Below are 26,019 nucleotides of genomic sequence, written 5' to 3'. Positions count from 1 at the left end.
TCCCTCTGAGTAGAAAATTCCAGGTTAACAGGTATTTTCTCTCAACACTTTGAAGATGTTTGCCATGTGATTCAGGCTTCCGTGGCTGCTGCTGAAATTTTCTTTGACTCTTTGTAACTGTCATTTGAGCCTTTTTATTCTAACTCCATTTAATCTTAATTACCTCCTAAATACCCTGTCTCCAGATACAGTCACACTGGGAGCCAGGGTTTCAGCATTCAGAGATTGGGTGGGCACAGTTCAGTCCAATTCAGAACACAGTTCTGAATCTGACAGCCCAACCTCTGCCACCCTTGGGGAGGGGTGCTCTAAATCTGCTTTCTTATTCTTGCTAGTTCTTCACTCACAGTGACTTCTCTCCTTGTAGGTTTGTAAATCCCTGTTTATGAGCACTTTGCTTAATCTTAATCTCTAGGAGTCTTGTGGGTCTAAACTGGGGGGCTTCTACCCAGGGAGGGCTTGTTTTTGCTTCTTCTGTGGGTAGCCAGGGAGTATGCACAACCTATTACCTCTTGTGACCCCCTTGGGGGATTTGTTTTTAAGCAGGAGTTCCAGCCTCCGTTTCCATAGTTTAAAATCTCCAGAACAGCATTATCAGCACAGGGACCTGACTGCTGAGCACCTGCCCCTCCTGGTTGTCTGCTGACCAAGCTGGCTCCCCACAATTCTGCTTCCTGCTGCCCTGGCCCCGCCCTCCCTCCTCAGGTCCCAGCCACAGAAGTTTTAGGACACGTGGTCAGTCATGACATTAGAAGCAGAAATTCTCCATTGTTTTATTACCTTTCATCCAGAATTTACATAAGTTGGGGCAGGAGAGGGGGGTCAGTGTTGGAGGCTGGCTGCAAATTGTCACGTGATTTGCATATACGAGCTCCCAGCAGCTCCCATTTCTTTTCAACCCAGCTGAGTGTGAGGGGCTGGTCTGCAGATGGAAGCTCCAGCCTTAGAATGTGGCTTCTCATGGCCACTTACTTCCAAGGTCCCGCACGTTGCTTAGCACTGAGGGTGTGAATAAAACTGTAAGTCCCTCATGTATGTAACTGGTGTCCTCTCACCCTGGGCAGGCTGTCCAGGGCACTGGCCTGGCTTTCATCGTCTACACAGAGGCCATTAAAAACATGGAGGTGTCCCAGCTGTGGTCGGTGCTCTACTTCTTCATGCTGCTGATGCTGGGCATTGGGAGCATGCTGGGGAACACAGCGGCCATCCTCACCCCTCTGACTGACAGCAAGATCATCTCCAGCTACCTGCCCAAGGAGGCCATCTCAGGTCAGCGGGCCAGCCAGTGGAGGCGGCAGGGGTCAGGAGGGCCAGATCGTGAGGGTGAGCAGGGGAGACTTCCCTCAGGGGTCGTGTGCTGGTTGAGGTGGCTACAGGAGGCTGCAGCCACCTCACTATGGTCCTGCCACGTCTTCTCACAACCCGGGACCTGGGCCACGTGATTCACCCTGTGTGTCCCACTTTCCACATAGCAGGGAAGTGAAGGAGCTACCCCGACTTCGGAGAAAGCCAGACTCCCCAGCCTGACATTCAAAGTTCTACAGGCTAGAGAGAACTTGCTTTTGTCTTTGTTCATTTTCATTGAAGTGTATCTCATATATGTACATACACACACACACACACACACACACATACATATACATATATATGCATATATATGTATATGTGTTTATGTATATATGTATATGTGTATGTGTATATGTGTATATGTATATATATATATGTATATGTGTATATGTGTGTATATATATATATGTATATATGTATATGTATATATATGGTTTTTGTTAGAGACAGAGTCTTGCTCTGTCACCAGACTGGAGTACAGTGGCATGATCTCAGCTCGCTGCAACCTCTGCCTCCTGGGTTTGAGTGATTCTCCTGCCTCAGCCTCCCGAGTAGCTGGGACTACAGGTGCACACCATGACACCTGGCTAATTTTTGTATTTTTGGTAGAAACAGGGTTTCACCATGTTGTTCAGGCTGGTCTTAAACTCCTGACCTCAGGTGATCTGCCTGTCTTGACCTCCCAAAGTGCTGGGATTATAGGTGTGAGACACTGCACCCAGCCTGAAGTATGACCATTATAAAGTGTACATTTGTTAAGTACAGACTCAGTGGATTTTACATATGTATCCACCCAAGTAACCATCACCTAGGTCAGGAAACAGAACATTTTCCACACCCCAGTCAGCTCCTTCACACCCCTTCCCAGGCACCCCTGCAGGTCACTTCTCTTCTGACTTTTTTTCCTGTTCCTTTTTTCTTTCTTTTTTTTTTTTTTTGAGACGGAGTTTCGCTCTTGTTACACAGGCTGGAGTGCAATGGCGCGATCTCGGCTCACCACAACCTCCGCCCCCTGGGTTCAGGCAATTCTCCTGCCTCAGCCTCCTGAGTAGCTGGGATCACAGGCACGCGCCACCGTGCCCAGCTAATTTTTTTTTTGTAATTTTTAGTAGAGACGGGGTTTCACCATGTTGACCAGGATGGTCTCGATCTGTTAACCTCATGATCCACCCGCCTCGGCCTCCCAAAGTGCTGGGATTACAGGCTTGAGCCACCGCGCCCGGCCTCTTTTTTTTTTTTTTTTTTTAAGAGACAAAGTCTCATTCTGTCACCCAGGCTGGAGTGCGGTGGTGTGATCTTGGCTCACTGCAACCTCCGCCTCCCAGGCTCAAGCTATTATCATGCCTCAGTCTCCTGAGTAGCTGGGATTACAGATGCATAACATGATGCCTGGCTAATTTTTGTATTTTTAATAGAGATGGGATTTCCCCATGTTGGCCAGGCTGGTCTCAAACTCCTGACCTCAAGTGATCCACCTGCCTCAGCCTCCCAAAGATTACAGGCATGAGCCATCATGCCCAGCCTTCCTGTTCTTGAATTTCATATAAATGAAGTCCTATTGTACACACTCTGTGTCTGTTGTCTTCACTCAGAATCTACCTGTGAGGTCCACTCATGTTGTTTCGGGAAGCGATTGCCTGCCCCTTTTTCTGCCTATATAATAATCCATTGTAAGATCACATACCACAGTTTCTTTATCCATTCTGCTGTTGATGGACATTTTGGTTCTCAGGAATTGAGCTGGCTTTCCCAATTACATCTCTCATGGTTTCACTCCCTGGCCCATCGGCTCCACCAACCAGGCAGTGCCTTGAAGGCCCTGTGGCCCACACCTCTGCCTTTGAAGACACCATTCCTCCACATGCAGGACAAATCAAACCCAGCTCCCAGCCCATCTCCTTCAAGCCCCTACCACCCCAGTTGGATTGCCCCCGCCTCTTCAGAGTCCTGCAGCACGTAGCCTGCCTCCTCGGGCCCGGTCTTTGTAGCCAACACTAGGTATGCCCGTAGGCCTTGGCCAGCACGTGGCCCCTTTCTCCTTGTGTGTCCCCGTTGGGATGGCAGGAGGGCTCAGTGGCTGGCAGTGTATGGTGCAGTTTGGAAAGGGCAGGTGTGGGCTCTAGATGCAGACACGCATGGGGTCCCCAGGGGAGGCAGCTGGCGGGGCCTGGGATGAAAGCCCAGGTTCTTTCATCCCAGGTTCTGGAGGCTAGAGGGCGTGGTTCTGAATCTTCACACTGCCACTGGCATGCTGTGGAATGTCGGGGGGTGTTGGACATCTCTGAGCCTTGCCTTCCCATCTGTGAAAGGGGGCTCCGGACACCTGCCTCAGAGGCCTAAGCGTCCAATGCACTGCAAGTGCCTGGCACGTGGGAGGAGCTGGGTGGATATTTGTCTCTTCCCTACCCACCCCCTTCTGGGTGGATGCATGTCCTTTATAGGAATAGGAAGTCCTTACGGGGCCACCCCATATTCAAGCCTCTTCCCCTGATACACTTCTCATAAGCTCTAGGGCTGAGTTGTTGGGATAAACAGAGAGGGTTATAATTGCAGACCCACAGCCTGAGCAGGATCCTGGGATGGCAGTGCCCAGTGCATCTCCTTGTTCATTGAGCTCGAAGCTCTGCCACCCCTGCAGGGCAGCTCAGTGAGTCAACATCAGTGACTCCTGCCAACACGCTTTGGGACACCAGTGTGTCCCCTGCCCCCCACACACAGCACACACCTTCAGAGAATCCAAACCATGACAGCTCTCCCCCCCACGTGGATGAACCAATCAGCCAAAGTCCCCTAACGGCTGATGGCCCCGCTGTCCCGTAGAGAACTGGTGAGCAGTAAGCGGGGGTCTCGGGCCGGTGAGCAGCTGGTCTGTGGCCCGCAGGTCTGGTGTGCCTCGTCAGTTGTGCCATTGGCATGGTGTTCACCACGGAGGCCGGGAACTACTGGTTTGACATATTCAATGACTACGCAGCCACGCTGTCCCTGCTGCTCATCGTGCTGGTGGAGACGATCGCCGTGTGCTACGTGTACGGGCTGAGGAGGTGAGGAGGCCTGGGACCCCCAGCTGCACAGGGAAAACACAGCCACAGAGGCCACACCCCGAAGGAAACAGCTATTTCTTGATGTGCATCTTCCCCTCTTCTTTAAGCTTGGCATCGTTACTGAACGTTTGTTCTTTGCCTGCAGATCTCAGCTAATGCTCTGCCTCAATTCCACCCTCAGTTTGCTTCAGCAAATATCTTTCTATTCCCTGGACTTTTGCTTTGTATCACAGGGTGTTTTAGGTTGACCCTGCTGGACCCCCCCCACAGCTTACTGGGGAAGGGGAATTGTACCTCCGGGCACTGGATGCTCTGATCATTGGCCAACATCAGTATTTTCCAAGAACCCCGACCAAAGTCCAGTTGATAACTTACACCTTAGAAAATTTGGCAGATTGAAAATGTAGTCAGCAAGGTTCTCAATCCCGGCGCACAGCACAGGACTGGAATGTTTTCATTCTCCCCAGGTGATGGAATGTGCAGCTGGGGCAAGAGCCACAGGTCCAGAGCAGCCTCCCAACTTGAGTGTGCCTCAGAGTCCCCCTGGGCTGGTCAAACACGGCTGCGGGACTCACACCCAAGGTTCTGATCAGGCAGGTCCAGGGGAGGGCCAGGAATTCACATTTCTAGCAGGATCCCAGGTGAGGCTGGTGCCCACGCCTTAAGAACCACTGGTCTAGAGAGCTTCGCTACCCCAAGTGTGATCCCCAGAGCAGGAGCAGCAGCAGCAAGGCGCTCGTTGGGACTGCAGAAGCTCAGCCCCACCCTGTCCTGCTGAATCAGATTCTGTGTCTTCACAATATGTCCAGGGGGCCTGAGGCACATCACAGTTTGGGCAGCGCTGCTCAAGTGGGAGCCTGGTTTGGGCGAGGAGGCTGTGCCACATTGTTTTCTGCCCTCTTCCTGTCTTTTTCATCTCCACCCTGGTTCGGGGTGGAGAGGGAGACACTGACAACACTCTTCAAGGCAGGCATCCCTGAAGCAGCGTTCCCTGCTGTGCCCCTGGAAAGGCCAGGGTCCCATGCCATGCTGAGGGATCTCCCAGGAGCCATTCATTCAGGACGTAAGTTAATGCCAAATCGATGTCTTTCCTGTGGAACTTCTCAGAGTCTTAAAGACAGTTGTGGATCCCAAAGAGAGGGTTAGAATTGCAGCATTTCCAGACTTACTTGGTCAAGGAATGACTTTTCACCCTCCTCTCACCCCACTCCCACCCCCAGTTACTAACATTTTGAGGACACTAGTGTTAGGGGGACCAACTCTCCCTGTTTCCCCAGAACTGAGGGGTTTTATGGGACATGGAACTTTCAGTGCTAAAGCTGGGAAAATCCCTGGTCCCCTAGGAAATGCCAGTCTACAGAGATTGGTCACTGAGAGGGTGTGTTTCAGGATTAAAAGAGGTTGGAGAGAGAGGAACAGAACCTAGGGCCCACTGGAGGTCACTGGATGGGTGAGGGGCACAAGTCCATCAAAAAGGGGCTGGTGATGGGAGAAAGGAGTAAACATGCCTTGGAGACGCTATAGGTGGACTGACAGAGTGGCAGGAGGAGAGTGCTTTGCTTGCTCAGGGGACACCGCCATCTAGTGACCACCCGGCAACAGTGTCCTGGGACTTTTCTGCAGCCAGCTCTTCCCAGCTTTCTTCATGCACGAAAGTGGGGGGCTATGAGGGTATAAAGGGACAAGAGGACCCCCAACAGTTTTTCACCTGTTTGATTTTGAGAGCCCCAGGTTTTCATGTCATATACATGAACCTTCATGGCCTAGAGTCCAGCTACGTCAGCAGCAGCAAAGGGCAGGTGGTGGTCTCCAGACAGCCTTGCAGGGACACCCAGGACATGCAGCTGGTCCCAGACAGGGAGGGGCTGTGGCTGCAGCTGCTGACATCACACCCACACCACCACAGCCCCTCCTGCCAAGACTGCCTCTCCCGCTGCACGGAGCAGGTTTGAAGGCTCTGGACTGGAGGTGGGAGGCCAACCCGGCTTCTAGACCTAGTCTTTTCCAAGCCCTGAGGCAGGTGGCATCACAGCCCTGGGCCTTGGTTCCTCCTTTGTGAAATGGGGAGACTTGTTGGGCCAACATCTCCCAAAATGCCGAAGATACTTCATATACTGTGCATATGTATTCAAAAATGCATGTACTGAGCCTGTCGGGTCTATGATAAACTGGCTGCTGCGGTGCTGCTGCTAAAAGTAGATTTTAAAGTAAGGAAGAGGGAAGGGAGAGCGCTGCCGGCATGATGGAGATGGTGATGGTGGCTGCGGGCGACGTCTTTGGGCCTCACTGCCCTGGCCACTCCAGACCAGCTCCCACAGGCCAGGGCTGCGGTTCCTCAGTCCAAGGTTGGCTCTTCCTCCGTCCTAGAAAACCTGCTCTGGTTTCAAGGGACCAAGTGATTCTGCTCTGCGGCATTTCTATTGGGCAAGGGAGTCACTGATTGGCAGTGGGGCAGGTGAGCAAAGCCTCCTGAGAAGCTCATTCATTGATGACCATTCTAACAGATGTCCCTTCCCTGCTGCCTGTGCCCACCATTCCTGGAAGCTGCCCTCTGGGCTATGCCAGCAGCCTTCATCAGAAGGCAGGCACTAGAAAGGCGTCTTCTGACATCCACCAATCTGTGGTGTGCTTGCTCCGTCACCTCTCCCAGGCAGCCTCAGCTCTTCTTCCCTCCCCACCACAGCCCTCATCTCTCAAGAAGATGTTACAGAGGAGCCCAGTGGCCATCCTCAGACATCAGTTACTGCCTAGAACATACATTCTTTTGTGAATAGGGATGGGCAAGCTGGATGCCCTCACCTCTGCAGCATGGATAATCCAGACTTCCTCTCCCTGTTTTCCAAATAGATTTGAAAGTGACCTTAAGGCCATGACCGGCCGAGCTCTGAGCTGGTACTGGAAGGTGATGTGGGCCGGTGTGAGCCCACTGCTGATCGTCAGCCTCCTTATCTTCTACCTGAGTGACTACATCCTCACGGGGACCCTGAAATACCAGGCCTGGGAGGCCTCCCAGGTATCTGCCGTCTCTGTAGGGCTGGTGCTGGGCCACTATGGTCACTCGAAAGCATGGGCCATTACTTCTCCGAAATCAGGAAACTATTTCCATGATGTGGGTAGGTTTTTTGTCATAACATGGAAACATGACTGAGGTATTTTAGAAATAGCCCAGGACAGAGGAGCTGGGCTGTGAGTTTTTAGGTATGTGCTGCAGTGGGGCGAGAAGAAAGCATTCCTCCAGAGCTTCCCCATCCACCTGTCCCCTGGAAACAGAAAAACGCCCCCTGCAAAGATGCTAGCTCCCACCTCCTGAGCAGCACTCCCCTTTGCAGCCACCACAGCAGACAGCACTGATACAGAACATTGCTGCCTTCACTGAAAGTTCCATTCTGGGCTAAGAGTAGCCCCCTACATTTTAGGTCCCCTGAAAGTTGCCTTAGACGTAAGGTGCTTGATTATTCCCTTGGTTTTTCTTTATGGGTATCTCCGAACCACAGCTCTACACCCACTGGTTCAAGTAGGTACTATGATTCCTAGTTTATGGCAGACAAGGTGAGGGCAGTTAGGCTCCTGGCACACTTTCTAGTGAACTGCAGAGCCGGGGGCCCCAGGAGTGAGGACACTGGCCCCACATGCTCTCTGCCCACACCACACCGCCTCCCCACCATGGTGGTGCCCTGAGGCCCGGGGGCAGTGCTCTCAGCAAGTGTTCTCTGTTGACACTCGTCTCTCCTTTCAGGGCCAGCTTGTGACCAAAGACTACCCGGCCTATGCACTGGCTGCCATCGGGCTGCTCGTGGCCGCCTCCACCATGTGCATCCCCCTGGTGGCCCTGGGGACTTTTGTTCTGCACCGCCTCAAGAGGGGAGACGCAGCCCCTGTGGCCTGAGACATGGGCTTCCCAGCCGCTCATGGTTTTACAGATACTATTTACAGGTGGAAACTCTGCTGCTTTTTCAAAAGCTTAAGCCAGAAGTGCTCAGCCTGTCAACTGCCTGAGTATCTAAGATGAGGAAGGTGCGCAGGAAGACTCCCTCGAGAGAACGCACACCCTCCCGAGCCGCCCTTCTTCCCCGCTGCCTGCCTCCTCATCATCAAAGGGGGCAAGCTATGCAAGCCAGTCTCGAAGATAACTGCATCTTTCATTCCAGAAAAGTCCTTGAATTAGAGCACAGTGAGAGCTGAAATACAACCATAATTCTATGGGACCAAGTTTAAACAATTTGGTTTTTGGCTGAAGAGACACTAAAATATTGGACAAATACTTTTAGACCCGTTTAAGGAGTTTTGAAGTGCCTCAGATGACATATTTGAATATCACTGGTGCAAACTTCTCTTCTTTTTTGAGTCATAGTGAATATGCAATTTCTGTGTTCCCCTTCCACTCTTTAAATCTTAATAGGATGGCTGGCTATAAAGAAAGAAGAATTTGTTTGGGACTCCCAAAGGGGTCCTTTCTCTAAGGTCTCTCACAGTGGGTCCAGGACCAGACCTCAGTACAAAAAATTGCCCCAACTACAGTTTGCAACCCCAAACCACATTAGAAGTCTGTGCAGACATCCCTCCATGGTGTCTTGGTGCACTGGAAAAGGAGTCAGAAGCTACTACGAGGATGAAAGTGGATCTCAGCTGGGTGTGGTGGCCCACACCTGTAATCCCAGCACGTTGGGGTTCAAGGCGGTGGATCACTAGAGGGCAGGAGTTTGAGACCAGGCTGGCCAACACGGCGAAACCCTGTTTCTACTAAAAATACAAAACAAATAGCTGGGAATGGTGGCACAGGCCTGTAATCCCAGCTACTCTGGCTGCTGAGGCACGAGAATCATTTGAACCTAGGAGGTGGACATTGCAGTGAGCCTGTATCACACCACTGCGCTCCAGCCTGGGTGACAGAGCAAGACTCTGACTCAAAAAAACAAAAAAAAAAGTGGATCTGACTTTCCCACAGGCTTATTATTACATTTGGACATCATGGCCAACTCTATCCAAACCACAAACAACACTTACAACCAATTTTAAATTATTCATCTGTACATACGTTTTCTAAAATGTATATAATTCAAACAGAGCATTTGGTAACTGAAGATACACCGTATCTGTGATGTCGCATTAGTCCACCATGAGAATTTTCCTTTTTTTAGCTGCAATAAGGTAGGTCAAAGTTACTCCTAAAGTGAGCGGGTCCCTTCCTGCTCTAACGATCAGTGCTTCCTTGAGACCATGGAATTCCAGAGTCTCTGTGGATATATTTGCACAGACACTTTGAAGACACACTCACTTGGGACATTGCCCGGAGATGTCTTTTTATTTTTATGCTGTAAACTGTGCTTATAGCAAAAACAGGCTTTAGGAAGAGCTTCTGTCTTCAGCCATCTCATCAATACTTCCAGCTCACCTCATTGTGCAGTTATCAAAAGATTGCTTGACTTTCAAATGTGTGAACCAGCATTTATACCATGTAAACAATCTTATTTACCCCGTGTATTCATTCTTCTTATCAGATAGTTCTTTTATGTAAAAAAAAAAAAAACTATCAGGCTTGAAGAGCGGGCATACTCAATGGCAAACACAGCACAGAATCTGCTCTGAATCCTTGAGGATCTGTCCCTCCTCTCAACCTCCACTCACAGTCACCATCTCACGACTTGGGGCCAGCTGGGGCCAGTCATCAGTCAGGATGTGTAAGCCTTGAACACCAGGTAGCCTCAGGAGTGAAAAGAGAAATGTCCCAGATCTTACCTTATTCAGTAAGGTAATGATCTGGACTTGCAGCCCAATCCAATCACCTGGGAGCATCTAAAACTCCAAATGCCCACACCACACCCTGGGGCCACCCATCACGCCCTCTGGAAGCAAGACCTGGGGGCCTCCTGGCCTTCAAAACTCCTGGGTGATTCTGATGTGCAGCCAAATCTGAGAGGCCCCATTTGAAAAAGAACATGGGTGATACGCTGAGGAATATTTACATTTTATAAAATGGCTTAAAATTTTGAAAGCATTTTTTTAACATTTCCAACTATCTGGAAGAGTTGCTTCTACAGAATAGTTTTTGCTCATGGAAATCGAACAGATGAAGCACCACTGTTAGAGAATAGTGTGCTCCAGATGAAAACCTCCCAAGTTTCAGTCTTAGTCTCGCTTCTGTGAATTTCATGAAGAGTAGAACACTCCTCGGTAATCCTCTTGATTCAGTAATAAATCCTGTCTCAAAAAATCTTCTTCGCCATTTCCTAGGTAGTGCACAAACATGGCCATGTCGACATTTGTCCACCTACCCTCCAATAAGCTGGAGAGAAAGGGACGTTCCATGCCTGTACCCTTAGTAGCAGCCAAGACATTATGGCCAGATCATGGACTCTGGAAAGTTTTCCGGTTTTACTGGAAATAGAGCAAACCTTGATTTAGCTCCAAGAAACTGAGTAGGGAAATATTTGGTATTTAGCAATTGTCATAGGAAATAAAAACCTCTAAGCAAGGGCATCTCAGTTTCCCGGTTTTGCTTTTGCTTTTGTCACTTACTGGACACAGTTTAAGACGTCTCTCAACGCGAGATTTTCTCATGTAGAAACAAAAGCTATATTTGAAAAAATGGAAAAAAAGAGGAGGCAAATCCATCCGCCCCTTTTTCCTCTCATCCTTTTCCGCGTTTCTCCCCTTATGTAGCCGGTGAGACCGCAGCATTGCAGTGCATGCAGTCTATCAAAAGAAGATGAGAGAGAGCTTCCACAGGAAAAGTTAGGAAAAATATTCAGTTAATATGATTACAGACTGTGATTCTTCTTTTTTTTCTCTTTCTTTTCCCTCCTCCCTCCCTCACTCCCTCCTGACCTTTCCTTCCTTCCTCCTTTTTTCTCTTTCCTTCTCTTTTTCTTTCTCTCTTTCTTTCTTTCTTTTTTTCTTTCTTTCTTCGACAGAGTTTCACTATTCTTGCCCAGGCTACAGTGCAGTGGCGCAATCTCGGCTCACTGCAGCCTCCACCTCCCAGGTTCACATGATTCTCCTGCCTCAGCCTCCCAAGTAACTGGGATTACAGGTGTATACCACCACACCAGGCTAATTTTTTGTATTTTTAGTAGAGACAAGGTCTCACTATGTCGCCCAGGATGGAGTGCAGTGGGTGCGATCTCAGCTCACTGCAACCTCTGCCACCTGGATTCAAGCAATTCTCCTGCCTCAGCCTCCTGAGTAGCAGCTGGAATTACAGACTCACATCACCACACCCAGCTAATTTTTGTATTTTTACATGGGGTTTCACCATGTTGGCCAGGATGGTCTCGATCTTCTGACCTCATGATCTGCCCGCCTCAGCCTCCCAAGGTGCTTGGATTACAGGCGTGAACCACCGCACTGTGATCATTTCTAAGAAGGAAATAAATGGCCCAATGCAGTGGCATTAAAAGGACAGTACTTTAATTAAGCAGTTGAGGAGCTTTGTGAACTGAAATTTGAAGAAGAATGAACTAGTCATTAAAATTCCTGGAAGGTCTGTCCAGGAGAGGTGACAGCAAGTGCAAAGGCCCCGAGGAGGGAAAGAACAGAGAAGAGGCCTGTGCTTGGAATGGGAAAGTGAGCAATGGGAGGTGAGCTTGGAGGAGTGAGCAGGGGCCAGATCACATAAGGCTTCACAGGCCACAGCAAGGAGCTTCACTGTCCTTGAAGAGAAACAATGTCACTGAGGGTTCACTGTGGGACCTGGCAAGATCTGATTTATATTTGAAAGATCACTGTTGCCGTGGAGGATGGATGGGAGAGGAGAGTATGGGGAGGCTGGAAAATCACTCCAGAAGCTACTGTAGTAAACCCACGGAAGATGCTGCAGCATGGAGGTGGGAATGGATATGGAGAAAAATAGGCAAGTTTGAGCTCTACTTTGGAGGGAAAGCTGCCAGGTCTTGCTGATGGGTTGGATGCCCAGTTGAGGGAAAAACGGAGTAAAGAGCTTCACCTGCTGGGTGGATGCTGGTGCCATTTCCTGAGATAAGGAAAGTGGGAATGGAGCTGGTCAGAATCAAGAGTGGTTTGATCATGTGAAGCTTGATATGTCTGTGAGTCAGGTGGAAATATCCTGTAGCCTGTTAAACACCGAATCTGGAGTTCCGGTTACGTCTGGGCTGGAGATACAAATTTGGGAGGCACAGCGGAGAGATGTTAGTTAAAGCCAAGGTCTAAATGAGGTCATCTGGGGTGGGTATACATGAAGAAGATGGCCTGTGACCAAGGCCTACAGAATTCCCAACGTGTTTTCAGACGTGGCCACATGCGCTTTTCCACCTCTCCCACAGAGGGATATGGTTCATGGGCTTATTTAGGTGGGCTTGTGACTGCTTCAACCAAAAGAATGTGATGGAAGGGACACCATTTGACATCAAGGCTAGATCATGTGGCCACGCAGCTTTAACCTGGTTTGCTGGGACATTCGCTTGGGGAGCCCTAAGTTGCCATGAATGAAGCCCCACTACCCTGAGGCTGCTGTGCTGCAGCTCACAGGACCAGCTGAGTCCACCTTCCAGCCAGGCTGGGCACCAGACCAGCTTGGACCAGAGAGACCAGCCCATCTGTCAGATGAATGCCACTGAGTGACCTCCATCAGTGCCATCTGGAACAGAAGAATCACTCAGCCAAGCCATGCCTGAATTCCTGACTCACAGCATTGTGCAGTAGAGGAGATCATCAGGGAACAGAGCAGCCAGGTGCGGTGGCTCACACCTGTCATCCCAACACTTTGGGAGGCCCGGGCCAGCAGACCGCTTGAGCACAGAAATCCGAGACCAGCCTGGGCAAGTTGGCAAAACCTCATCTCTACAAAAAACACAAAAATTAGCCATGTCTGGTGATGCATGCCTGGAGTCCCAGCTATTCGGGAAGCTGAGGTAAGAGGATCACTTGACCTTGGGAAGCAGAGGTTGTGCCACTGCACTCCAGCCTGGGTGACAGAGCAAGACCCTGTCTCAAAATTTAAAAAAATAAAGCCCAGGAGAATGTGTGGTCCCAGAAGCTCAGAGAGAATATCCTAAATTCTGCTAAACATGACTTACCACTTACAGTTTCTACTTTTCTTAATGTCAATCTATATTTGAACTCAACTCTAATAGGAGCTTGGTTTAGAACACAAAATGGTAACAGTATTTTAGTGGATGATACTTTCTTTAGGTCTGTACTACCAGAATAATAAAGGGGCAATAGGCATGCACTACTGAAAATGGTGAGTGGAGAAAGATGAACACCCGGACCTTTGGCTAAAACTAAAACAAAAAGCAAATTCATGCTCAGAATAATCTATAAAGGGAAGTGTTAGGAACAAACAGACCATCTAACTCCTTTACCTGGGACCAGGAAATTCACTGAAACATGTCACAGCCCCTAAGTAATTTGTTGCCCAGTGAGATCACATCAGGGAGCTTCTGCATGGATGTCCAGTCCAGAGGAACGAGGCCAGAGGCAGGGAAGGATGAGAGCTGGACATCAAGGAAGACTCCCCACTCACAGACTTACCCGGATCTCTCAGCAGGTGTGTGCACACGTGCATGTGCATGGGCATGGATCTTAGGGAATTGCCACGTGGATGAGAATTTCAACATTTATAATTAAGAGGCCATCAGATTCAACACTCAGGTGAGGTCCAAACAGATTGCAGCCCATGTTTTTCAGCTTTAAGTCCAGAGTCGTCACCTCCATACTGGCCTTGCACAAAATGAATCCCATGGAAGGCTGGTCCTAAGAGATGCTCTAGGAACAAAAGAGTCCATAGGCTAAAAAGTTTGGGTGATGCTGCACACCAGACACCTCCTCTAGGAGAGTGACTTTTCAAACTTCTGACAGGTCCTGCAGGTTAGATAACTGTGTAATCCAGTGTTTGCAAACAGTTCTCACCGCAGATCCACTGTCAGAAAACAAGTGTTAACACCGAGGACCCACATTTCTCCAAAACTGCACTGCAGGTCAGGACAATGCATTACATCAAGCTCTTTGCCTAACAGATTTAGGAGCCCAGGGCTCACAGTGGGGACAGAAACTTCCTGCAAGATGAGTTCTCAGCAGTGAACACATATAGGAAAATCAATGAGAATAGAAAGTCCCAACACACACAAGTAGAGGAGACTTGAGAGACAACAGGGGTGGCACTCTAGGCCAGGGAGACAAGATTCAAAAACATTCTCAGTAACTGGCTAACTAGAGGAAAAAGAATGATGAGGCCGGGCACAGTGGCTCACACATGTAATCCCAGCACTTTGGGAGGTGGAGCTGTGTGGATCACAGGTCAGAAGTTCAAGACTAGTCTGGCCAACATAGTGAAACCCAGTCTCTACTAAAAATACAAAAAATTAGCCGGGTTTGGTGGTGGGCACCTGTAATCCCAGCTACTTGGGAGGCTGAGGCAGAAGAATAGCGTGAACCTGGGAGGTGGAGGTTGGAGTGAGCCAAGATCACACCACTGCACTCCAGCCTACGTGACAGTGCAAGACACTGTCTCAAAAACAAAACCAAAAACGCTGGACGCTCTGTCGGATAATATCATATGGTCATACATAAGCACAAAATGTGCTAGGAAAACACTGGTAAATTCAATACCATTTATACGCTTCTTTCATCAAAAGTCACCATAAGAAAATGAAAGGACAAGCCAAAAACAGAAGATATTTGTAGTACATATAACAAAGAATTATTCTCCAAAATATAAAGAATGTCAAAACTATGAAGAGATCCTCAGTCTCATTAGTGAATGAGAAATGTCAAATGAGATATTAATTTTATACCTACTGGATTAAAAAGTTAGCAAGTTTGCCAGTGCCAAGTATTGGTGATAATGTGGAACTGGTAACACTATAAATGGCACAAGCAATTGAGAAAAGACTTTCATGTTCCCTTATATATTTCAGGTTTATAATTCTACCACTGGGCAGGCAGCATAGAGAAATACTTTCCCGTGTGAGCTGGAGACATATAAAATGCTCACAGCAGTACTTAGTGCAAGAACAAACAGCCAGAATATCCATCAATATTAGACTGGACAAAAAATAAATTGTAACAGTCATAAATAGATCCAAATAAATACATATATTGTAATATAGTCATTCAAAGTAAACAGTTGGCTGGGCACAGTGGCTCACGCCTGTAATATCAGCACTTTGGGAGGCCGAGGTGGGTGGATCACTTGAGGTTAGGAGTTCAAGACCAGCCCGGCCAACATGGTGAAACCCTGTCTGTACATAAAACACACAAATTGGCTAGGTGTGGTGTCACTTGCCTGTAAACCCAGATACTCGGGAGGCTGAAGCAGGAGAATTGTTTGAATTTGGGTGGTGGAAGTTGGAGTGAGCTGAGATTGTGCCACTGCATTCCAGCCTGGGCAAGAGAGCAAGACCCTGTCTCAAACAAACAAACAAGGTAAATAACAGTTAACAGGGTGAACTCCAGCTATAACCATCAGTGTGGATGAATCGTAGAACAACGCTGACACAAACAGAACAATACCATTTCTTTTTTTTTTTTTTTTGAGACAGAGTCTCACTCTGTCACCAGGCATCGGGCTGGAGTGCAGTGGCGCGACCTGGGCTCACTGCAACCTCCGCCTCCCGGGTTCAAGCAATTCTCCTGCCTCAGCCTCCTGAGTAGCTGGGACCACAGGTGCGCGCCATCACACCCAGCTAATTTTTTTGTATTTTTAGTAGAGATGGAGTTTCACCATGTCAGCCAGGATGGTTTCAATCTCTTGACCTTGTGATCCACCTGCCTCGGCCTCCCAAAGTGCTGGGATTACAGGCATGAGCCACCGCACCCGGCCCAGAATGATACCATTTCTAGACACCTCAAAAACAAGCAAAACGAAACAATACAGATGATATTACATATACATTATATAGATATTATGCATCTAGGGATACATAATATGTACCAAACTAGAAAGAAATGTAAGGCTAGAGGTCATCTCTGGGAAGATACAGGGATGGCAGTGGGAAGGAGAGCATGGGCTTCCAAGGTACAAGTTCTGTTCTCCCCAACCATGCTCCAGATGCTCAAAAGCATATAGAGGGAAACAGTAAAGTTTTAGATTGAGGTGGAGTACTGAGTACTGAATTCTTGCAAGCTAGGTGCCTTTCCCAACACTCCTTCCAAAGAAGGAAACGTAGCCAGGAGTTGAGGATAACAGCAGAGTTGTGCCTTGGCTCTGGGAACTCAAGTAGCTGCCCTGGATGGGGTGTTCATGGCACACCTGCTGTGTCTATGTCCCTCCTCCATCCTTCCCTTCCCCTCTTTCTCTCTCGGGCTGATTCACTACACAGCATTAGACAGCCAGAACACCAAGGTCCTAGCCTAAGCCCCACCTCCTCCAGAAGGCCACCTGACTCCCTCCAGCAAAAGCTCTGCACTTTACCTTTGTATTCTCTCCTTACTGTCTATGGTCAGCAGACTTCTAAGATGGCCCCTGAAGATCGCCATCTGGTATTCCCGTGCTCGCGTAATCTTCTCCTCTTGAATGAGCTGTACCTACTGACCTCTAGTGCATAGAATACTGTCAAAGTGATGGGATAACAATTACCAGATTAAGTTACAAAAGACACTGTGGGCCGGGTGTGGTGGCTCATGCCTGTAATTCCAGCACTTTGGTAGGCTGAGGCAGGTGGATCGCGAGGTCAGGAGAGACCAGCTTAGCCAGCATGGTGAAACCCCATCTCTACTAAAAATGCAAAAAATTAGCTGGGCATGGTGGTGCACGCCTGTAATCCCAGCTACTTTACTCCAGAGGCTGGGGCAGGAGAACTGCTTGAACCCCGGAGGCGGACGTTGCAGTGAGCCAAGATAGCACCACTGCATTCCAGCCTGGGCAACAGAGCAAGACTTCGTCTCAAAAAAAAAAAAGACACTGTGACTTCCTCCTTGCTAGCAGACTCTCTCTTGCTGACCTGATGAACCAAGGTGTTATGTTGAACAGGACTATGTGGCAAGGAATTGAGGGAGGCTCAATTCCAGTCCAACAGCCGATGTGTTTGGCTGTGTCACCACGCAAATCTCATCTTGAATTCCCCTGTGTTGTGGGAGGGGCCCGGTGGGAGCTAACTGAATCATGGGGGTGGTTTCCCCCCTATTGTTCTAGTGGTAGTGAATAAGTCTCATGAGATTTGGTTTATCAGAGGTTTCCACTTTTGAATCTTCCTCATTCTCTCATTTTTTGCCTGCCATCATCCACATAAGATGTAACTTGCTCTTTCTTGCCTTCCACCATAATTGTGAGGCTTCCCCAGTCACTTGTAACTGGAAGTCTAGTTAAACCTTTTTTCTCTTCTTTTCTTTTTTTTTAGACACTCTTACTCTATTGCCAGGCTGGAGTACAGTGGCACAATCTTGGCTTACTGCAACCTCCACTTCCCAGGTTCAAGCAATTCTCCTGCCCCAGCCTCAGTCCCAAGAAGCTGGGACTACAGGTGTGTGTGACCACACCCAGAACATTTTTGTATTTTTAGTAGAGACGGGGCTTCCCAATATTGTCCAGGATGGTCTCGATCTCTTGACCTTGAGATCTGCCCACCTTGGCCATCCAAAGTGCTGGGGTTACAGGCTTAAGCCACTGTGCCCAGCCAAACCTCTTTCTTTTGCAAATTGCTTAGTCTCGGGTATGTGTCTTGATGAACTAATACACCTGCCAACAACCAGAGTAATCTTTAAAGTGGATCCTGCTCCAGCTTAACCTTGAGCGGGCTGAGCTCAGCCCACACTATCGGCCTGGATCCCAGGACTGCCAAAGGTGTGGAGTGACAAGGGGTGTGTAAGTGTGGGGTCGAGCCACTGCACAGTCAGACACACCGGCTGCAGTGGAGCAGGCAGCTCCAAGTGCCAGCATGGGTGCAGGCTCTCTGCAAGGCTTGCGGCTGGACCAGGCACACACTGCAAGCAGCTTCCATGGCTGCCAATGGGGAACATGATGGTGCCCAGAAGCTTGGAGATGTTAGGAACTGCAGGGCCCCAAAGAGGGAGCCACAGCCCTGACTCAGGGAACTCCCAGGTCTGGGTTCCCCAAAGGGCTGCAAGTCTTCTCTCCTTCTCTTCTTCCACAATGTGGTGAGCAAGGAGCATGTCTGAGCCCTGTCTGTGTTACAGTTCTTTTAGCCTCACCATTTGTCAGATCCCGAGTTCTTGTCTTGTTGCCAGGAAGAATGAAGTACGTGGACAAGTGGAGGGTGAGCAAGATGAGGAGGAGCTCTATTGAGTGACAGAACAGCTCAGAGACCCACAGGGAGTAGCTCCTTTCTGTAGCCAGGGTGTTCCGATGAGTGTTCAGCTCCTAGCAGAGAGGGTAGCTCCTCTCTCCAGGTGGGTCACCCCAACAAGTGTTCAGCTATCAGCAGAGAGTAGGTCTCTCAGCTGGTTGTCCTGTTGTCTCTGCTCTGCTTTGGCTGAGCCCAGGGCCTTTATAGGCCTCAGAAGGGAGAAAGTACATGCCAATTGGCCCATGGGCAGCCATGGGCAGGACCAGAAAAGGCACCCAAAGTTCCCACTCCAGTCAGGTCCATGGGACTGGCAGCCTAGCCCCCAGCCTCCAGGCCCTCCCTGTCCTGAAGGTGGGGCCTCACCAGGGACCCATCCCCTTCTTCCCAGAAGCCTGTCTGCCTCCTGCAGCCATCCATGGGGCCCAGACTGCTTGAGCCAAGGGGCACCTGCAGGCCAGTGCCAAGACACCCTTAGCCTCCCCCTAAGCTGCCCCTCCCCTCCACCAGCAACTGTTGGTGCTCAAAGTCCAGAGCGAGCCAAGGTGGCAGGGGCTGGCGTTTCAGGGCTGCCCCAAGTGTGCACATACCCTGCCAAGCTGTGATAATGCCTGGCTTTGGCCCCAACCCCACTCTGAGATTGGGGGCTCCTGAGGGTGCAGGGTGCAGAGACGCCCAGGTCTTGCACCTGGGAGGGTGAGGCTCGTACCTGCTCCACGGAACTTGCAGGCAGCCCTGGCCATGCCTCCTCCCAGTCTGGGGTGTGGTTCTAGGTCCTCGCTGGTCCCATGCCAGCATCTGGGGCAGGGGTGACATCACCATAAGTTCTTCCTGTGACCCCAGTGCTCAGGGGTGGCCTGAGGCTCCCCCTCGCCTGGCTCACAGTCAGCAGGGGTGCCTCCAGGAGCGAATTACAAGCCCTGGGCCTGGTGGTAAGGAGCATCAGGCTCCATGGTCACCCTACTGTGGGGCAGCACCACGCAGCCCTGTGCAGAGCCTCCTCCCAAGGGACATATACGGCACCAGTCAGCAGGGAGGGCGAGGTGGCCATGCTATTGGCTGGGTCCCTGAAGTGGGCACCACTCCCATTTCCCACCCCAGATCCCCAAGGACAGCCCTAGCTCTGATCCCCAGGCCCAGCCCCTGTGTTCCATGTGCAAACATGGCACCACCCTAGGCTCAGCTCTGCCTCAGGCCCCTCTCTGCCTGCTCCTCCATACACAACCACGCTGCTCCCCAAGCCAGCAAGTAACTCAACCTGGCCGCACTATGGCAGCCCCCATGGTGGCAGGCTCAGGGGGGGATCCCTGCAGCGGGCTCCAGGGACTGTTCCACCTCCTCCCCACACCCTCCCGCAGCAGCGGTCGACAGTGGTGGTGACAGGGACCAGGATCCAGAGCAGTGGAGGCTCTGGGCCTGGAGGCAGGCCTCACCCAGCCACATGTGGGTGAGGGCAGCACAGTTGGCTGCCTCAGGGACATAGGACACAGGGAACGTGGGGAACACGGGTCTCACCACTGCCACTGCTGCTCCCACAGCCGCTCATGCCGCCACCACTCACACCTCCCCACTGTGGCCAGCACAATGACAGCGGCCACTCCAGACGGCCCGCTGCTGCCATCACTAGCTACCAATGTGTTTATGTCACTATTTCCCTCATGCTCACTGACATCTTCCTGTAAAGGTGTCATTTTCTAATAAGCAATATTTTCCCACTTATCAGCTGGGATTCATACCATTTTGAAAGACAAATTACAATTTGAAGGTGGGGGACACATTTTTATGAACATTACACTTTACTATTTCCCTGGGTTTCCCTATAACTAAAAAAAATAATGATAAAGAGACACAAAATGTCTTAAGTGATCATAACTGGAAAGCAAACTTGCAGAAGCTACTCGTTTTCTTGCTTACTCTATTTTTTCTATAATGATCATGCATTGCTTTGTATATTAGTTTTCACACTGCTATGAAGAACTACCCGAGTCTGGGTAACATATAAAGCAAAGAGGTTTGACTCACAGTTCCGCATTGCTGGAGAGGCCTCACCAAATGTATAATCACAACAGAAGGTGAAGGGGAAGCAAAGCACAGCTTACATGGTGGCAGGAGAGTGAGTGAGTGAGGGGGTAAATGCCAAACACTTCTAAAACATCAGATCTCATGAGAACTCACAAAAACCACATGGGGGAACCCCCCCCCCCGGCCATGATCCAATCACTTCCGACCAGGTACCTCCCTCAACACTTACAATTTGAGATGAGATTTGGGTGGGGACACACAGAGCCAAACCGTATCACTTTGCATGATTTCTAATATTCTAAGATCAAAAAGAAAAGCATCACCTTTTAACATACATGAATGATACCAACAGTAGTTAGAAAAGAATATGACATTTTATTTTCACTTAGGACATACAGTACATGAATTTAGAAATGAAATCATTGCAGGATTCTGAAATACTGATACCTTAAGATCTAACACACTGATATTCCATTCCCTACAAAGCAGCCACATTAGCAGTTCGGATTTGGTCTTTGTTGTCATTGCTGACATTAAGTTATTTAAGTGAAATGCCCAGTAGCATTTAAATAATATATTACAGCAGACACGAACTAAGTTTCAATATTCCATCTTTGGAACAAATTATGCTTATTTACATGTTAACAGGGGGCTATATTGACTTACCCTATTGTAAGTTTTAATGACTGATTTTAAACTACAGAGGGTTTTCCAGCTATTATTTCCTTTAGAGTTTCTAAAAGTAACAACTTGTGTTAATGTTTTATAAAAGATAATGTTGGAAAAAAAGATAATGCTGAAATAAAGGCGCTTTTAGAAATATTTAAGGACAACATAAGGTATTAATATTGAAAAAACTGTACATATTTTCAAGCACAACACTGAAATATTATAGCAGTGTTTAACTGAACTGTTTTAAAATAGTGGTAATTATACTACCTTACATACGGTTCTAATATTTAAATCTCATAATTACAATTTGAATATACAGCCTGACTTACAATTAGAACTATACACAGTTTCTAAAGCATATTTTTCAGGTTTGTTTTTGCACATAAATTAATGTTTAAGCTGGTCCTTGATTTGGAGAACTGTAACTACCTGGAAGCACTAAGTTTTAGACACATTGATAGCCAACAAAATCCTTGACAGAGTGAAAGCATCAAGAGTACCATGCGTGGAAAAGCAGCTGTTGCCCCCCAAGTGCAATATGAAATCTAGAACAAGACCCTCTCAGAGGCCCGCATGTCTCAATGAGTGACCCTCAAAGAAACCCAAATGTATAGGAGGAAGTAGCTGACCATCCATGGGCATCTTCCACACTGGGACAATCTTTAAAACGGAGGCGGCTTTGGACCTCTAGCACAGAGACAGACTTTACAGTCTTTGATTTTATTTACACTTTTAAAAAAAGATAAAGTATATCTGAATTCTCTCATCATACTTAAACTGCTGGTGCACTGGCAGTTCAAGCTGATTCAAGTCATGAGGCAGCCCACCAAATACTTTAAAGAACCCCAGACCTCATTCTCCTCTTTCCTATGATGAAGTCCAGACTGTCTCATCAAACTACTTGATGTCCGTAAGAGACTTACATTTTATAAGCACAGTTAGCTTATTATTGAACCTTTAAGAAAAGTCCAAAGATGTGTGGAAAAGTATGCCTGCTGACAGTGACTGCTTCTACCATGACAATGACACTGAGCTACAAAAATAATTTTACTGTTTTAAATAATGAAAGAAGCTAGCTTTTTAAAATATATTACTTATTCTGTAACAGCTGATTAAATTGATAATCAACAGAATCCAATGAACAGGTTCAGCTTCCATTCTGCAAGCTGAATTCAGGTTATTATATTAATTACAGAATAGCTTCAAATCAATAACAGTTCCAAGAGTAAAGAGACCATCAAGGCAGTAACATCGATCAATTCTGTCATCATCCTGCACAGAGCACAAGATGTGCTTTTGGATAAAGGCATTAAAAAGACCTTAGGCTGATGTGGAAAGCGGGTCAGTAAAGACTCCAATTCTGCACAATGGAATCTTCCAAGCCAAGCCGCTTTCCACAAACACAAATTCAGTCTATCTTTTCTTTCTGGACCAGTCTGGGAGCATCAACAAAATCTTTGCCATTGTAAAGAATGATAAAAAATGTTCCAATGCTTGCAACTCCCCAGAAGAGCACATAGGCCAGTGTTTCTGTCCAAGTGTCACCTGTTGATATTAAGAAACAAAGAGCTAAATGAGTTGTTTGTTGATATCAGACCTGGTTTTCAGCTGTTTAGCACATTTTGACAACATTAAAGTTTACTAGCACATTCACAGGGAAAATATAAAAACCTCTTTAATTAAGGTTTTTCGTTTTGTTTTTTTTTTTTTTTTTTTTGAGACAAGAGTCTCGCTCTTTCGCCAGGCTGGAGTGCAGTGGCGCGATCTCGACTCACTGCAATCTCTGCCACTCCACCCGACTTCAAGCAATTCTCCGCCCTCAGCCTCCTGAGTAGCTGGGATTACAGGCGCCTGGCACCACACCCAGCTACTTTTTGTATTTTAGTAGAGAAGGAGTTTCACTATTTTGGCCAGGATGGTCTCGACCTCTTCACCTCATGATCCGCCCACCTCGGGCCTCCCAAAGTGCTGGGATTACAGATGTGAGCCACCGCACCCGGCTTAATTAAGGTTTAAACCAGTGGTTCTCAAACTCTGGCTAGCACTAGAATCTTCTACAGGGCTTGATAAAGCATCAACTGTTAGGCCCCAAGAATCTGCATTCTAGCAACCTCCTAGTTCCAAGGTGATGCTGATGCTACTGATTAAGAAGGTGCACTTTAAGAACCATTGGACTAAACAATTTCTTATTATATTATACAAATAATAATGATCACTTTTAGTATATTTTAATAATACAAAAAACTATTAATTGTTCATAGTTCTATAACAGATACAAGCTATTATCAAAATACCTGCACACAAAAAAACAGTATTCATAAGTTATGAAGACAAAACATAAGTTATACATAACTTTTGTGAAGTTATGTATATTTTGTAGGGTGTTTTTTGTATACATACAAATATATAAAACAAAAGTCAGTAACATTTTCTTTAGAGACAAGGTCTTGCTATGTTGCCCAGCTTAAAGTGCAGTGGCTATTCACAAGCATGATTCCACTACTGATCAGCATGAAAGTTCTGTCCTGCTGTTTCCAGCCTATACTGGTTCACTATCCTTAGGCAACCTGGTGATCTCTTGCTCAAAGAGGACACCATATTGATGCTGAACTTAGTGCAGACATCGATCAGCATGGCACACTACAGTCCGGAACTCCTGGACTCAAGTGATTCTCCCGCTTCAGCCTCCTGAGTAGCTGGGACTATAGGTACACACCACAGCACCCAGCCAGTATCATATTTTAATGACATATTTAGTCCAACTCTGCATGTGCAGTTTTCAAAGTCTGAAGTTCATAAAGGTTAGCAGCAGGCCAGTGGGCAAAGATCTACTTTGTTTAACTCCTTGAATAGCTGAACCTAAAGAATAGCTCCTCTCTCTGCAATAGTCCTGGCCTCATCTGCAGGCGGAGAAACATATAGGGGATAACAGCCAGTAAGAGAGCACACCAGGGAAGAAACCAGCATCCAGACTCCTTCCTAACAAGCTGTCAGAGATCATGCTACATTTGTTTTCTATTCTCTATAAAAATCACAGCAGGAGCTAGAAATCAGGTATTACCATACCCAAACATCACAAAGCTCGTTATTTTATTACAATTAGCTGACGTGAGATGTTACCATCTATAGCATCCAATCTTTTACTCAAAAATACACTTGAATTTGCATAATTGCCAATTTTCATGGCTCTGAGTTTTAAAATTCTTATTGGACATAACAAGAAGGGCAGTTTTTGTTAGCCCCTCTGCTGGATACTCTCTAAAAGAATCATCCATTTTATTCAAGCAGAGCTCTTGGTCTTAACTTTCCTGCTTCTCCAGAGGTTCTTTAGGTAAACGTGGGTATAGTCAAAACAATAAAATGAACGCATTTAACAGCAGAGTGGCTCCTCAGAAATGGCATCCACTGGGCAGTGTTTTCAGGAAAAAAGCCAGAGGATCTAGAGAGGAAATGAAGCAGGGCTGGCCACTGAGGAACCGGCACATGCTGCCTCTTTCTTCCTGTCCCAAAATGTGCAGTCATGTCCCAGGCAATGCCTGTGCTACCTCAACCTGTTTTTACATTGTAAATTAAGATGGTTTTTACATTTTTAAATGGTTATCAACACACAAAAAAAGAATGTGCAGCAGAGACCACACACCATCCATAAAGACAAAAATATTTACTACCTGGCTCTTTACAGAAAAATTTTGCTACTTAGAATAATAATAGGATGGCTCTTTCTCCCTACTCAACATTCAAGCATTTAGTCAAAACTAACTCACGACTGTCTACAGGGCGGTAACTGAGCCTCCCTATCAAAAAGGTCACAGAACTAGTGGTGGTGGTACAGGTAGAGTCCTTAATTCAGCAAACATTCACTGAGGGATTACTATATCCTGGACAAAGGAGATAAAACAATGAATAAAGACACATTCTCTATCCTCAAAAAGTTGCTGATCCAGTGAAAAAGACAAACAAGTATGCAAATCATTACCATCCAAAAACATACACATTGGGTATGTCAGGTACACTAAAGAGGTATACCACCTCTGAAAAATAACTCCCTATGTATGAATGAGGTTAAAAGAGGAAAGTGCTGGCAGAGAGGTCCAGGAGTGCTGCAGAAATCCAGATAGAAGGTTAAGACTTCTGTGTGGGAGAGCAAGGGACATTCGATAAGAGAGGAGCATATGAACGGTGCCCTAGGATGGTGGGCAATCCAGACAGGCAGAGAGGCTGCTCAATGAATTCAGGATCGAGGATGAAAATTAGAAGGTGCCTCTTCTTTCAGAGTGCCTAGGACTGCACCTCCAAGGTACAATACACCAAGTCCCAGACTCAAACCTCCAAAGTACAGGACATTACTCAAAGGAGAATAAAGAATGCACTCTTCTCACTTTAATCTTAAGTATTTACTCAGTAACATAGCAAAATATTTAGAGAAAAAGAAAACCAGTAAAGACCTTGTCAACTCAGGTTCTCAGGCAATTTTACACTCCATCTATTAAAATTTAGTAAGTAAAATCTGAATCCATTAACATTTATTTGAGTTGGTTAAATAAACCATACATTCACATACATGGACTACTTTACAGCCATTAACAATTAAGAACATGGGAAAGCATACCGCTCAGTTAAAAAAGCAGACAATGAAAAGACATATCTCACCTTTGAAAAAAAAAAATCACACTTATAAAGATTAAAACATCAAACTGTTAAAAGTGGTTAACTTCTCTCTGAAAGGTATGATGATAAAT

The 26,019-nt window shown here is 47.5% G+C and overlaps 2 protein-coding genes across 3 annotated transcripts in view; one reads left to right on the top strand and one right to left on the bottom strand.

Annotated features, from left to right (window-relative positions):
* The window catches only part of SLC6A20 (solute carrier family 6 member 20), a 38,124-nt gene extending 27,267 nt beyond the window's left edge, over positions 1 to 10,857 (top strand). Inside the window, exons 8-11 of the mRNA XM_008981523.4 lie at positions 1,065 to 1,269; positions 4,229 to 4,388; positions 7,236 to 7,401; positions 8,125 to 10,857. Coding sequence (XP_008979771.2) covers positions 1,065 to 1,269; positions 4,229 to 4,388; positions 7,236 to 7,401; positions 8,125 to 8,274 — 681 coding nt within the window. The 3' untranslated portion in view covers positions 8,275 to 10,857. The remainder of the gene's footprint in view (positions 1 to 1,064; positions 1,270 to 4,228; positions 4,389 to 7,235; positions 7,402 to 8,124) is intronic.
* A 10,106-nt stretch (positions 10,858 to 20,963) lies between these two features.
* The window catches only part of SACM1L (SAC1 like phosphatidylinositide phosphatase), a 59,708-nt gene continuing 54,652 nt past the window's right edge, over positions 20,964 to 26,019 (bottom strand). For both annotated transcript variants that reach the window (XM_054245558.2, XM_002758271.6), the window contains one exon: positions 20,964 to 22,825. In XM_054245558.2, coding sequence (XP_054101533.1) covers positions 22,689 to 22,825 — 137 coding nt within the window. In that variant the 3' untranslated portion in view covers positions 20,964 to 22,688. The remainder of the gene's footprint in view (positions 22,826 to 26,019) is intronic.

The sequence above is a fragment of the Callithrix jacchus genome, chromosome 15 (genome assembly GCF_049354715.1).
Source record: "Callithrix jacchus isolate 240 chromosome 15, calJac240_pri, whole genome shotgun sequence".
Classification (NCBI taxonomy): Eukaryota; Metazoa; Chordata; class Mammalia; order Primates; family Cebidae; genus Callithrix; species Callithrix jacchus.
Note: the sequence above shows the minus strand (reverse complement) of the source record. Positions and strands in the feature narration are given on the sequence as shown.